General features: G+C 41.9%; 1 protein-coding gene across 1 annotated transcript; it reads right to left on the reverse strand.

Moving 5' to 3' along the window:
* Window positions 1-42: 42 nt before the first annotated feature.
* On the reverse strand, window positions 43-12,435 carry LOC107217271 (serine/threonine-protein kinase PLK1). The gene is made up of 7 exons (XM_015654725.2): window positions 10,404-12,435; window positions 4,815-4,919; window positions 4,618-4,734; window positions 4,323-4,537; window positions 3,189-3,968; window positions 2,973-3,106; window positions 43-2,483 (listed from the first exon to the last, which is right to left on the reverse strand). Exons 1-7 carry the CDS (start codon window positions 11,178-11,180, stop codon window positions 2,143-2,145), a joined length of 2,469 nt encoding a protein of 822 aa, XP_015510211.2. The 5' UTR covers window positions 11,181-12,435; the 3' UTR covers window positions 43-2,142.
* Between the last annotated feature and the right edge of the window lie 1,554 nt (window positions 12,436-13,989).

The following is a 13,989-nucleotide window of genomic DNA, read 5'->3' on the forward strand; positions in this document are numbered from 1 at the left end:
CACGACCTTTGCGATAGTCTCGCCACTTTTTACAACCCGGGATGCATGAAATGTGTATCATGTACTACGTGTCCATTTATGGCGATAAGAGGCCGCAAATACTTACGAATAGTAAACACTAGTGCTTGTTAAGTTATATAAACTACATTTATGAATATGCATCAGTACGTATAACGACGATACGGTCACTGAATAAACATCATAATTTTGAGATAACATGGATTTTCATAAACAGCTATGTCACGCGACAGCATATATCTCTAGATATATTTACTAACCTTATTCATGTGTAATTTTCATATCTGTAGTGACGAAAATTGTAAAATAATAATAATAAAACGACGAAAAAAACGTATGCAAAGTGTGTGTAACAAATGAATTATCTGTTATGTCTATATATTGATATTGTTCTGTAACAAACCTATATTATAACGAGATTGGAATAAAATGAAACACCAAAGTTGAGATTCACTAACTCAATGATTTTTTCTTTTTTTTTTTTAAGTATCTTTCAGCGATTTTAACAAACTGGTGATAGGTAAAATCACAACGTATTCAATAGAAAATCATAGTAAAAATTAATCATAATTATATGGTTCTTTATTACCCTAATCGTTGGGTTTTATAGTCACTGATAACGCTTACTGTGTAGAACAATATTATTCGCTGACAATTTTTTTTCTATGTGTTTAAATATATAATAATATTTGTATGTATAATAATAATATTAATTAGGTGTAGTAATAATAATATGCTATATTGTAGGTATGTATACCTATTCATCGACTAGTCAGATACAATCTGACGATAAATAGGTCTAACAAGTAAATTTTCTACATCAACCTACTCGTTGGATTCTAAACCATTACTAAAAAAAATCGGAAGATATAATCACATAAGTAATGAATTAATGATTATGGTATCGAATTTGAGAGAAGACAACAACAAGATGAAATTAATCGATTGGATTTAGAATTTGGAAGATTTCACAAGGTGTTATCATTACACTCTGAATTGAAAATTATAATTGTCCAAAATCTCTAAAGGTAATAACGAATCATTTTTTTCTGCGATTATTAAAAAAACTATATCAATTTTTGAATGGCACTCATATTAAATACCTCAGCAGTATAAACGGGTGGACTAGACATGGCTTATAGTTCGTAGCTGACCACTCACGTCTCGCGAATTTCTCTCCCATGTCTTTAACAATGGTAATTATGATTCCTACAATGCACAATCATACAATGTCGGATGTATCATAAACATATAATAATTCACAATTAATAATAGTTAATAATAAATGTAAGTAACAGCCTGGAAGCAGCAGCGACTATAAGACGCCACTGCAGCGTGATCATGGCAGTGATAGCGCACGCACGCACTCACTTATTTATATCTTCATATTATTATAGGTACACGGGAATCTCTCATACGAAAATAACGAGAATAACGTTCGAAAAAAAATTTTTCTCCACTAAATCAGGACGATCAAATTCTTTCATCCCCTATGTATGTTTGGTTCAGACAAAATTAATCGAAAAAAAATAAACACAGCGATTATTATCAATTTTCTTTGTTAAATATTTTTTTGACCTAGTAAAATATAAGTATCGCTAAGCGATCGATGTTCGTTAAGGCATTGCAAGTTTTTTTTGTCTATAAATATTGTATTCGCCCATACAGCACACATGGTATGTATCAGTAATAATATCAAATAATCTGAAAATCATCACTTTCGCGAAACAATGTAGTTCGAAATATTGCAGAGCACACTGCAATTTCTTTGGAAGATTTGATTAAAATTTTCTCATTCTGCACACATTCTGAGATCGTTCAGAGATACTCCATTGACAAAAAACAAGGACAATGTGTGCCGTGTGGAAATAAATTGCACTGCAGAGATATATTGAAAAATATATTTATCTGAATTGGAACAAGACTATACGTATAATACCACAGATTTTTTGTTTTATCATTATAAATGTAACAATTACCCCGTGCAAATGATGAAAACGAAAACAAAACCGAAATACGAATTCGAAATATACATATAACATGTCGAGGAATAACGATTAGGCTCAATACAAAGAGGTTCGTAGCTCCTTCCGGTAATCAACTAGCCGTTCGCGACACCAGAAATCAGGGAGTCATGTTTTGATCCATTTCCGCAAACTCACGTGATACTTTGCACACGTAGTGCAAACGCTCGTATAGATCAGCCGTGCATCCGAATTCGCAGAGATCCTTGAGCCAATACGACGTTGCCTGCCTGCTAGCGTCGATGTAAGTTACGAGATATCCCTTTCCCTGAGACTCCTGGGACACTACCATTTTCGTGTGATCACGGAAGAAGTTGACTTGCAACAAGGGGATTGTAAGCTCCATCACTATGGCTTTGTCCGTGCGTAACCAACGCTTCATCCGCGGCACACAAGTAGCCCTCGTTTGCCTCGACTCGCATGGTTCTCTAACCTCACCACCTGTATAAAGGTTTAAAAATGACCATATTTAATCGATTTTCGATTAAATCGATTATTGTTTCCCCACAATCGGTTCTTGGTTTTTACTCCCACGAACGATGCAGTACAGTATCAATTTATGTGTCTAAAGTATCAATTATTATCATTGTTTTACTAAGTACCTATTTGGTGTAATAAACGAAAGATAAATTAATATTTCCACCTGAAATGTAAAAATATTTCGAATAATATTATAAATTATCAAAAAACTGTTCCGCTATATTGAAATGTACGAAATTTTGGTTTAATATACACCATTTCAAGAAAATACGAAATAATCGATTGATCGATAATTTTTTACCGATTCAATCGAGCCGTGTTCGATCATTTTTTTTTGGTCTCGATTAATCGATGCATCGGTTATTTTTAACTTATGGCTAGTGGCCATCGCTATAAAGGACGACGTGGAAATCCGACGCACTGATGACGATAAAAAGTCTGCCCACTTACCTTCAGTGAGATAGTCATCCATATACCGAGTGAAGTAACGCAGTAAGGCGAGTTTTTTCTGCAGGGGTACAGAAACGTCCTTTTCTCTATTGTACCGGGTAATCTCGTCGTCTGTAGTCATGTACTCAACTCTCCTGAGGACATGAAGATCGAACCAGAAAGAGAATAATGAAGAAAGAAAGTTCGGCGACGCTCTAAACAGCCGTTGAAACTTACCTTCTGTCGTGGGTGTAGCTCATCTTGGTACTGTCGTTGAAGAGGACGCCAACGGACTTGTCGGATAGTTGAAAACCGAGGCCGTACTTGTTCGAGTAATCAATCCACTTGGTGACGAAGAGGGGCATAACGTCGTCGACGGTCGGTGGATTTTTTGCTGTGCAGGCGCAGGCGATTTCCGCGAGGCAGATCTCCATCGCCTTGTGCATCTGGGTGCTCTGCATCACAATGTCCCCTTTCTTGTTGCTCGGACAAAGTATGGCGCTGAGCCTGTGCTTGAACCTCGGGAGTTTCGGGAGCTTCTTCGCCAGCCAATTGACCTTCACATCCTTGACCGAGGACTTTTGGATGGTCATCGCTGACACCGAGTGCGTTAGACCCTCGGCGTGGCTGACCTGTGACGCCGTCGGCGGGATGATCACGTGGGGTGGCGGCATTTGGTAGCAACAAGTGTGCGGCAGGGCGACCGGGACGTATTCCTTGGTGAGGTAATCGTGCTCCTTGACCCGGTCAAGCGATGGTCTTAGCTTCGGGCTCGGTTGGAGCAGCCAGTGTATTAGGTCCTGGCCGTTCTGTGTGGCTATCGAGTCATCGACCTCCTTGTACTGGTTGTTGCAAATCCTCGCGTAGGTCTCCTTTAGCTGTGACGATTCGAAAGGCGGCTGACCGACCAGAAGAGCGTATAGAATGCATCCGAGCGCCCAGACGTCTGCCTCGTAGCTGTAGGCTTGCTTGTACAGCACTTCCGGTGCAATATAATTTGGCGTTCCGCATATTGTTCTGAAACATGTGACAATAAACTGAAAACATTCTGGAAGAACTTATTATTGGGATTGTCACTTTGCAATGCGTTATCTAGTTGAAAAATATCAGACTAATGCAACCAGGCTGACAGCTGACCGTTGTCCGTGTTTTTTCGCATGCGAATGGTAGAACAGGTATATTATTGATTACGTTTTATTAATCTATGTGACATGAGTAATTTGAAACCCCAAGAATTACAATTTGCCTCCATTAAAATTCAAAACTTGGGTTATGAGGTGATAAAATGGCGCCGACAACGAGACTCTAACGTCATGAGGATATTTTCCAATAATGCAGTATGAGCAGGAATTTGTGACTCGAATTCCTTACACGCGTCTTCGTTGACCGTCTGGGCTCGTGGCGAGGCCAAAGTCTCCAATTTTAACGATCATGTGCTCCGACAAAAACATGTTCCCTGGTTTTAGATCACGGTGCACAACCTTCTGCGAGTGTATGTACATCACTCCATCGACCATCTGCTTCATGTAGTATCGCGCCTCCGGTTCGGTAACTCGACCTCGGTACTTCAGTACGTGCATCAAGCTCTGTGCGTGAATATAAAAACAGTATGTTTAAGCACAATGTGAAAACGTTTGTTTGTGATTAATACACGGGTGCTTTATACCTTCCTGGGACAAGCTTCGAGCAACATGTACGCGTTCAGATTGTCTTCAAAGTAGTGGTACATTTGGACGACGTTTACGTGGGTTAATTTCTTGTGAATCATTATCTCCCTCGCGATCTGAAAAAAATGTCACATACTAACATTTTGACGCGTTTGACTTGTCAACGAGTTTTTTATCACAGCTCTTCAATTCATACCTTTTGCAGGTGTATCTTCTGCATTCGATTCTTCGGTATGATTTTGCACGCATACTGGTTACCGCTCGCTGCATCGGTAAGCAGATAAACTCTCCCGAAGCCTCCCTGCAAAACCGAGAACAAAACTTGAACAATTTACAAAAACTAATATTATCTCACAATCCAAAACCTGTTTTCATGTTATTGCACGTTTCGACTGTTTACATCAAGATTTACGTCGGACTTTTCAACCAGAGATAACAGCTGAATGCGTATCCTGAAAATAATTCTGGTTCGATCAATTATTTTACGACACACCAATGGTCCAATCGTGTTCGAAATATTCTTAAAAATCCGGTACCCTCGGTGAAATTTGAGGTCTTTGAATAGAAGTAAAACGTGAAGTGGTTTAAGTGCGTGTACATCTATGTACGTATAATAGCCCGAGACTTCTGAATAAACATCGCGTATTTTCACATAGCAAAGGGTAGCAGCGGTATTCGAATATATGGGCGGTTTGCCAAATCAGCGAAAATATTCTGAAACGTTACGAAAATTCGTCGGCTAGTCTCACACTACAATCCCGCGTTCTCTACTTTTATTTATATTTACTACAGCCAAGTCTACCCTCAAGTATTATTTGTGCAGATCGTCAACGACCAGGCCCGGTTACTGCGCACTAAAGCTGCTACCTATACGTATGTATGTATGTACATATTACACATACTCTAGGCGACGGCGATGCAGCGAGATTTTATACTTAGCGTATCCGCAGGCGAATACGAATTGATGTAGGTGTACAAATGTCTTTATATAACGCGAGCATGTTTTACGCGTTTTTGCATGCGTGTTTTCCATACACAAAGTAACCGTTTCTATGACGATACAATGAGTCTTAGAATGCCGTGCGCATACGCAGAGTACAGAAAAGTCCTAAGTGCTAAAAGTGGACTTTTCGGTACTGCGTACATGCGCTGTCGCGAACAAATCTGACACTATGCGACCCTAACCTCAATTTCGTGCTTCGTGAAAAAACGCGCATCATACTCTTGTCATATGAAGAATCGTGTGTAATAAGGAGGAAACGGTCTTTTCGCCTCGCGTATTTGCAATATTCGTCTGCGGCACACCTTCGACTCATATTGCAAACTTAGGCTCGGCCTGAAAAGACCGAGTTTGCCTCTTTGTTACATGATATACTGTTTCATCGAGGCGTGCACGTGATAAAAAATGAAGAAAATGACCCTGTTTTTTTAGTTTGGGATTTTGAGGAATTACTGCACGGCGTTCATTTCGAATTGTTTAGAGATTGTTCCAAATCTAAAAATCTCGTTCCAAAAGAAAATAGAGAATGACATCCATTTGGAGCAGGTAGGTGGATTTTCAAATTTTCGGCCCCAGCATCTATTCACCTTCGGCCGGGGTCTGGTGTTGCTGTTCGGGCTACAGAGTAAACTTTACTGCAGCTCCAAAATTCTCACTGCTTTATAAGAAAACTTCTCGACGTGTATCCGAATGCTCTGCGTGTAAGCAGCGAGCGCGCTGGTAGCTTACAGACGTTCCGTTAAACGCATCGCTAATTTTGAAACGTGACGCGTAACGATGGATGTGTGTCTCACACTACGTAAATCTTACGAGGTTTTTGATCATAAATACCATAGGCACATACATACCTGCTAGGTACGCACGGTGCTAAGCGTTCAAAACCGATTTATGTCAGTATATCCCTCATCTACGTTTCAACAGCTGCTTTATCATGCGACTAATAAGCCATAATCGCAAAGAGTTTAGTCTGCAGAAGATATTAATCGCGTGGGCGTAGGAATTCAAGCCAATTGTTGAAAATAACATGTGACACCGGACGACCGATATAACTTACGATGTTATATTCATTTTAAATTTTTATTCATCCGTTTCCTTTCACATAATATTTCCTAATACTATAAAATTCCACCCCGACATTGACCGCAATGGATGTACAGGTTATTTAGGAAGTTGGTATACGGAAAGAGGAAAAGGGAAGAACATAAAAGCGGTAACAAAATACACCATAGCCATACATCCGCAGAAGGAAGCCACTTTGTGCCCCCGGGAATAGGAAAATTTGGTTTCGGTGATTGGCGAGGAATCATCTTCTTTTTTGTACTCGTTACAAGTCAGAGTATAATCGGGTTTCAGTGATTAAGGTACCGGAAGATTGTCGGTCAGTTATCAGGAAACATACATGAACGATCCTTCTCTTCTCGTACCCTTTCCACGTATAGCAAGTGTCAAACGAAATACAATTCCAGCTTTTTGTAGTTACCTGGAGCAGTGTATATAATACCTGTTCATGGCTTTGAATATTTTTCTTTCTTCTCCTGACCCATAGCGAATTCTGAATGTTTCTTTGTCCATTACTCTGGGCTGGTATATTCAGCTAATGCAGCGCGATCTATACTGCTGCATATCTGCAATGATGGCTTGTCGCATTATCGTACAGAATTCATAGTTTTTGTCGTACATAATTTCAACCGGTTTAAGTATTCCAGTGACGAAGGGTGACAAATCGAATCGCATGCGAATTCCATTCTCTCCGCATAAGACATAAAACACCGTAACCACTCTAAGCAATCCTGTGTTTGATGTGTCAAACTACTTGATTAAAGCTAGCCGACGAAGCACTTATGATTACATCTACTCTTCTGGCCGAGACGCGCAACTGACACTGGAGGGCTCAGGAAACAATGTAAATACGCAAATAATACAAACTTTGTATCAACCCCCGACAATCAGGTCGTAAAGATAAACGTGTCGTTATAAACTGGACCGTTTCTGTCGACCGACGACGTAACTTCTGGCCCTGATATCTCAAGGTTGTCTCAGCCGTAGCTGGCTGTGAGCCTCGACAGCTCTAGGATGGAAACAACTTTAAAAATTAGCAGTTCAACCTGTAAGAAAATTCGACCGTTGTTTCAATGAATTATTATGTGACTTGTACAGCTATTTGTTTTTTCTCATTAAAATCACTTTTCACAATCCGTGATAGCTATAGTTTCTTTTTCGAACGACGCCATGCTATATCAAGTTTCCGAGGGTAAGACGTTTCTGCTTGTGTACAAGATAAAGAATACAGCCAGGTAGGAACGTCCGGATGAAGAATAACCGTTCGTCCCAAAAAGGGCAGCAGGTTGCAGCGGCTCGAAGTGGAAAATCTTATGCCGAACAAAGATCCCCAACCTACTGTTCGTAAACTCTCTCTCACAGTCGTCAGTGATTCATGGGCTTTGGCCTCTGAACATACGACGGCGACAGCGAATCGCAGGTGGTTGAAACACTCATACTTTCAGCTATTTCTGCGAAATAATCAGCATAAAATGCGCTAGAGTATCATTGAGCAACGTGTTACTCTAACAATAAGCAACGGTCAAATTTAACAGGTGACACGCTCAGAAACTCAAACACTATCCATTCCAGTGCCTACACGTTACAAAGATTCGTCATGTCGAAGTTAGTAACGTTATCGTAACGATTTATGGAACTGTTTAAAATTCAGCAAGCCGTACTAAAAGAAAACATACTCATACTTTGCAATCTTAGTTCCTTCAAAATCATTGTAAAATAAGAAAATAGTGGTTTTTTCCCAATGTTTCCGTACGATAACGTTACTAACGTCAGCCTCGTAAAGATTCAGCGACGGTAAATTCAAATTCGTTAATTCTGTAATCTTGAATTGCCAGATTCTGACCCATCTAAACTGATTGCGAGCGTTTCCCATTCAACCGGTTATTTGCTGTTAGATATCGCAGTACTGATGACCGACTGATGCCAAGTTAAGGTTGGGTGATGTCCTCGAAATTTTATGACTCAACGTAACGCGATTGAGTGATGGGATTTCTCGTCACACCAGGATGCAAGCGGCTGAGTAACAGAAGCAAACGTTCGTTCGATTCGAATACCTTTTCAGGATACTTTCACAATACAGGTATACCAACCTGTATTGCAGTTCCGAGGTGGCAATTTTTTAATTCTGGTTTGCTGACGGCTCAGAACACGTAGGGAAGTACGAAAATCGTGTAGAAACAGTATTGAGTGTATGATAAATGTGAAAATACAAATACAGAAAGCATATTAACGAACAGAAGATGAACGAACTAAAATCCCGGCTGAGCTGTGCGGCTCTTTGTTAGAAACAGGGAAGTGCAATTTCTTTTCGTTGAGCACGCGTCCTTTTTTCACATTTAAACATTTTGCGCAATCTATGGAGAAAAATGAATTTCTTTTTGCGCCCCTCCGACTATTTCGTCTCTAGAAGGCATTTAGCTCAGACGGCCGGCTTTATCGTCATTATAGTATCAAGTACCTGTACATTCATGCGTGTCTGACGTGTTCATAAGTTTAGTGCATCTAGTACTGTGTCTCCAATTATTATAACCGGTTTCCAGTTTATCCTCCATCTCCCCAGGGAAAGTCAAATTCACGCGTTCTGTCCGTCCGTACCCATGTGTATTAACATTTCACGTGTCGACGTTAAGCTTAAGTCCCCTTAGAATTGGAAGAAGTTTCGGAGTTGTACCTACAGTATATCAAAGTGCAGTGACCCTCCTGCACGTGTACAACGAATTGATCAGAATTTCTCACATTCGGCACTAGTTTTGTCGCATAGGAGAACATTTCAGAAATGTAATATAATATACACAATTATGACTCTCGCGTACTTTATTCATCGAGGAATTCAATGAATCACATGATTAATAAGCATATGATATTTCTGTCACAACCAATTTTTCTATGTCTATGTTGCAAAAGTTTCCATACGAGACACTTTCTCATCAAACGCATACATGTATATAGATATTGGTATATATATAAAGCGAACGAATGTGCAGATTTTGCGTAGTAATTATTGTACGCATTGTAGAAAACCATTATGCGTTTTCTTCGTTGCGTATGTTTCTTTGTTTCAACTTTAACGGTACCGAGCAAAACCAAAATCGATCTACTCATTTTCAAGCTTTCTTTGATGACAAATTTTAATGCAATCCAGACGCTTTAGAATATAATTTTGAACATTTTTCATATGAAATCCCGAAGTCTCAAGACAATTGAAAGGCAAGAAATGTGAGGAACTAGTAGTTTGCACTAGGTTGAAGTTTTTAACCTTATAAAATGGTACTAGTTTATGAGACTACAGTTAGTAACGTTAACGTAACGAAACATTGGGGGGCGGGGATTACTATTTTGCAAGTTTGTGGTGACTTTGAAGTAATTAAGTTTTCGAAATATGAATACATTTTGCCTTATTATGATTTACTAACTTCAGCCTCATTAGTTTGAAACTACTGCTATAATAGTTCTCTGGATAATTTATAGCTGCGCATACGCCAGGCAATGAATGCAATGTCACGTGCCGCTGTTGGAAGTGCAAGTATACAATTGCAATTGTCGCTGGTAAATTATATCGAACGATCCCTCTCACTTTTTCTCGCTCATTCCATTTCTCTCATCTGCGGCCGCTGCTCCGTGTCGGGTGCGATAATAGAAAAGCGAACTCGATCGGTTCCTGCACTCGGCACTGACGCCAATTAACAATCAGACTGTACCCACACACACCGTCACCATCAGACGTACCTTGCCTAGAAACTGCCCCTTGTAATAGGTGTTCCCGTTAACAGGGTCGACGACGTACTCGGATTCCTGATCGCCCGAGTTGTTCCACGACGAAGTCGACGGCCCCTCGTTGACCGGAAGGCTTCCCGGGCTCCCCGGGCTTCCGGGACCGACGGAATTCGAGAGGCTTGGCTTCCGCGGTGTCGAGTTGGGGCGCGTCGGCCCCGCCACCGCATTCCGCGAGGTGTTAGCCGAGGGCGCGCCGTCGACGGTCGATAAGGATAGGGGCGGCGAGGCGTAGGGCGTTGGACGAGGCGAAAGAAGGACCGAGCCCGTCGAGAAGTCGGCGTTGCTCAGGGTGTTGCCGTTGCTCCCAGCCCTGCTGGAAGGCGTCGTGGCGGACCTGGTTCTTGTCCTCGTCGTCGTCGAGTGAAGATGGTTGCCGATATCCTCGGAGGTCGGCGCCGAGGAGGAACATGAGTTTTCGGTCGTAACGGAGGAGCTGCTGTTGGCCTTGATCATGCCGTTGACTTCACCGAGCCTCGTTTCCGGGGCGACGATCGTCAGACCGGCGGGCGATGAGACCGAGGCGAAGAGCCCGAGAGCCTGGCCTGAGTAACCCGCCTCCGACGATCCGTGCCTGAGTCTCATCTCGCCGCTGCTCGCCCACGAAGCTCCCGAGTGTTTGTTGTTCCCCGGCCGATGCATCGCACCTGTCGGCTGCAGCTCGGCACGCCGGAAATCGTCAACGACGGAGCGAAATGCTCCGTGATTGACCGCCGACGTACCCGCGGACATGATTCCTGCTCGATTTCTCCCCCGCGAAATATGCTGTCTATTCTACGATATATGTTGTATGCACGTGACGCGTATTCGGGTATTCAGGTGCACACCTACGCGTGTATCGTAGAAATGAATTTTAGGCACAGGTAAGGGATAGACACGCGTATTTATCTCCTTGCGGATCTTACGGGTATACGCGTAGTGTTATTTGCGGAGTGGCGAGGGATTGATCGCGGTAGCGAATGCAGGGAGAGAGTCCGAGCCTGGGCGAAGGTTGTGCAGCATGTCCCAGCTCGCCGGCTTCGTTGCATTCCGATTCCCCATCATCACTGCAGCAGGCATGATGTAAGATTCGACATCGAGACTCCGCCGCTCTGTCCGCACTATTTGCCGAGTCGAGTACTTGCGGTAATTTATAAACAAATGCAAGTCCACGGGAGGGTTCGAGTCCCTGGTGGTCGGTCGATAAGGGTGGAAGCCGAACGCGCCTACCCGAGTCGTCCGTCTTCCCGATGTCGCGGAGCCTGCAGGTTACCGAAGCTACGGTAGTTTAGTTAAACACATCTAGCCTCGCACGCCACGCACTCTCACCGCCAACACTGCATGCTCGGTCCTCGAACCTACACTGCCTTCTGCCGCCTCCTATTTTCTATAAAGTCCGCGCACGACGGCGGCGGCCTCCCTACCCTCCGCTTCGCGACCGTCTCGTGTCTTCCTTGATCGCAGGGCCGCTGCGATTCCTCTCCGTACCCAGCCTCGAGCTTTTCGAACCTTACGCGAATTACGCACGCGAATATAAATCATCAAACGTCGAATAACATCACTCTTAATTGATTCAGGCTTTTATCCGTACAAACAATTTCACCCACAAAATATTTCATACCAGTTGCAATTGATGTCAAATTCCTGTTTGCTTGTGTGCAATTGTGCGGTATTTCATTTCTCTGCTCATGCACAATATATGTACACACGGAATACAACCTACAGTGCGAAACTTTCAAAGTCAGTAGGGTATAACACCAACGATGCGCGTCAACTGTACACGTCGCTACTCAAAATCTTACTGGTGTATAATATTTAAATCGACGGATATCTAACTTTCTTCACCGTCGACTCAATTGGTCGGGTGAAACACATATTTACCGGAATAACGATACTTCGGAGTAAGCACGCGAATTACTATGTTTGCTTGGTGTTTACATTCACAAGGGTATCAAATGTTGATACCCCAATGAACGAAAACAAGATAATCTATTCCGTTCAATTGAATCTCGAATTGAAACCATTCGCTTCAATTCTTATTGAATCAAAGCCGTGTAACTATCAAAAAAAAATCCTATGTATACCATCTAAAATGCCGAGTCGGTTATTAAATATTACTGAAATATTTCGTCGCGAAACGATACAGCCCTTTTATCGTCAAGAAGTTCCCAAGTGTTTCTTCCTCTTCTTTCTGATCCCTTTGTTGTAACGTAGGCGCTGTCGAAGGTTCAGGTGACGCCTGCGTTAAAGACCGGCAGCTACGGCCCTGAGTACACTGTAGGCTCCGTCGTCCTCGTGTCCGATCCGTCGTCTTCGTCGCACTCGTCCGGTTACTCGGTGTCTCGTGTCTCCCCGCATCCCGTTCTGACCCCACTACGAGGTGGTTCTAACATAGCCGCGGCGAAGTCAGGGAGCAGGCGAGGGAGCTGAAGGGGGACGAGGAAGAGGGAGAGTGTGCACCGGAGTCACCACGCTTTCGGTCATTCACACAAGGTGCAACTCTTCGAGGCTTGAAATGCGCCAAGTGCATACGTCTAAATATAGTCATAGAAAAAACACCCGGTACATGTACCTATACATACATCCTTGTTTTATCAGCCATTGGTTAACGGGTAGTGTAATTCCTTCTTCCTCCATATTGTGTAATGCTTGCGCTTACACGATCATACCACGTATGACGTTATATTATTAATGTTTAATCATCTGGATTTTGCATGCACTCGAAATTATTACTATGTTAAAAATTACGTTACAAGAACGGACGTTGGAGTAAATTGGACGTTATTATTCGTTGAATTCATTTTTAGCTATCATAATTCCCCTATAAATTATGCTGACGTATTAAGAAATTGTAAATATAACACCTGCACATTCAACACGCTATACTGTTTCTACATTTGCGTGTATTTATATTGGGTTGCATGATGTTGATATTCTTAGTACGTTGTTGAATATATCTTGCTTCAATTAATGGGATTTACTTGCCTTGAATATCAATTCTTTAATCACCGTATTATTTAATTTAGATCCTTAATTACGGTGTCATGGAATTTATTTTTGACATGCTCACTTCATCACTATATTCTTCACTTTTAAACTACTCCGTCCCACGCACGATTATGAAAGAGGGAAACGAATCGTTTATAGCGTGAATGACGTTGTGTTGAGATTGTCCGTAATGGATACTCTCAGAGCATCAAAGGAAAAGATAAATGCAAATCAACTCGGTTCGGTATCAATCAAATTCATTTAAAGGATGTGGGCAGAAATTTTCTAATTTCTAATCTATATAAACACAGTATTGGTACACCCTGTATCAAACCTGCACCATGTGAACCAAGCCATAGTATAATTACTTTATTGAATTACTTGACCCGATGCTAAGTTTATCGGCGTGAATAAACGAATAAGCATTACTGACGTTCTCTGTAATTCGAATGAAATCCCAGGCATATCGCCGAGATCACACGATCATGTCAAAATTGCAGATGTAAAATATCATTTTTATAACAGCATACGCGAAGTAAGCTTTTTTTTAGTCGTGATTTCTGTGTGTAGAGTG

This window comes from Neodiprion lecontei, chromosome 5 (assembly GCF_021901455.1).
Source record: "Neodiprion lecontei isolate iyNeoLeco1 chromosome 5, iyNeoLeco1.1, whole genome shotgun sequence".
Taxonomy (NCBI): domain Eukaryota; kingdom Metazoa; phylum Arthropoda; class Insecta; order Hymenoptera; family Diprionidae; genus Neodiprion; species Neodiprion lecontei.

Coding starts and splice junctions, on each gene's coding strand:
- LOC107217271 (XM_015654725.2), bottom strand. CDS start 11,180: ATGTCCGCGGGTACGTCGGCGGTCAATCACGGAGCATTTCGCTCCGTC. Junction 4,538..4,617: donor TCGAAGCTTGTCCCAGGAAG/GTATAAAGCACC, acceptor ATTCACGCACAG/AGCTTGATGCACGTACTGAA. Junction 3,969..4,322: donor GACGGTCAACGAAGACGCGT/GTAAGGAATTCG, acceptor CACATGTTTCAG/AACAATATGCGGAACGCCAA.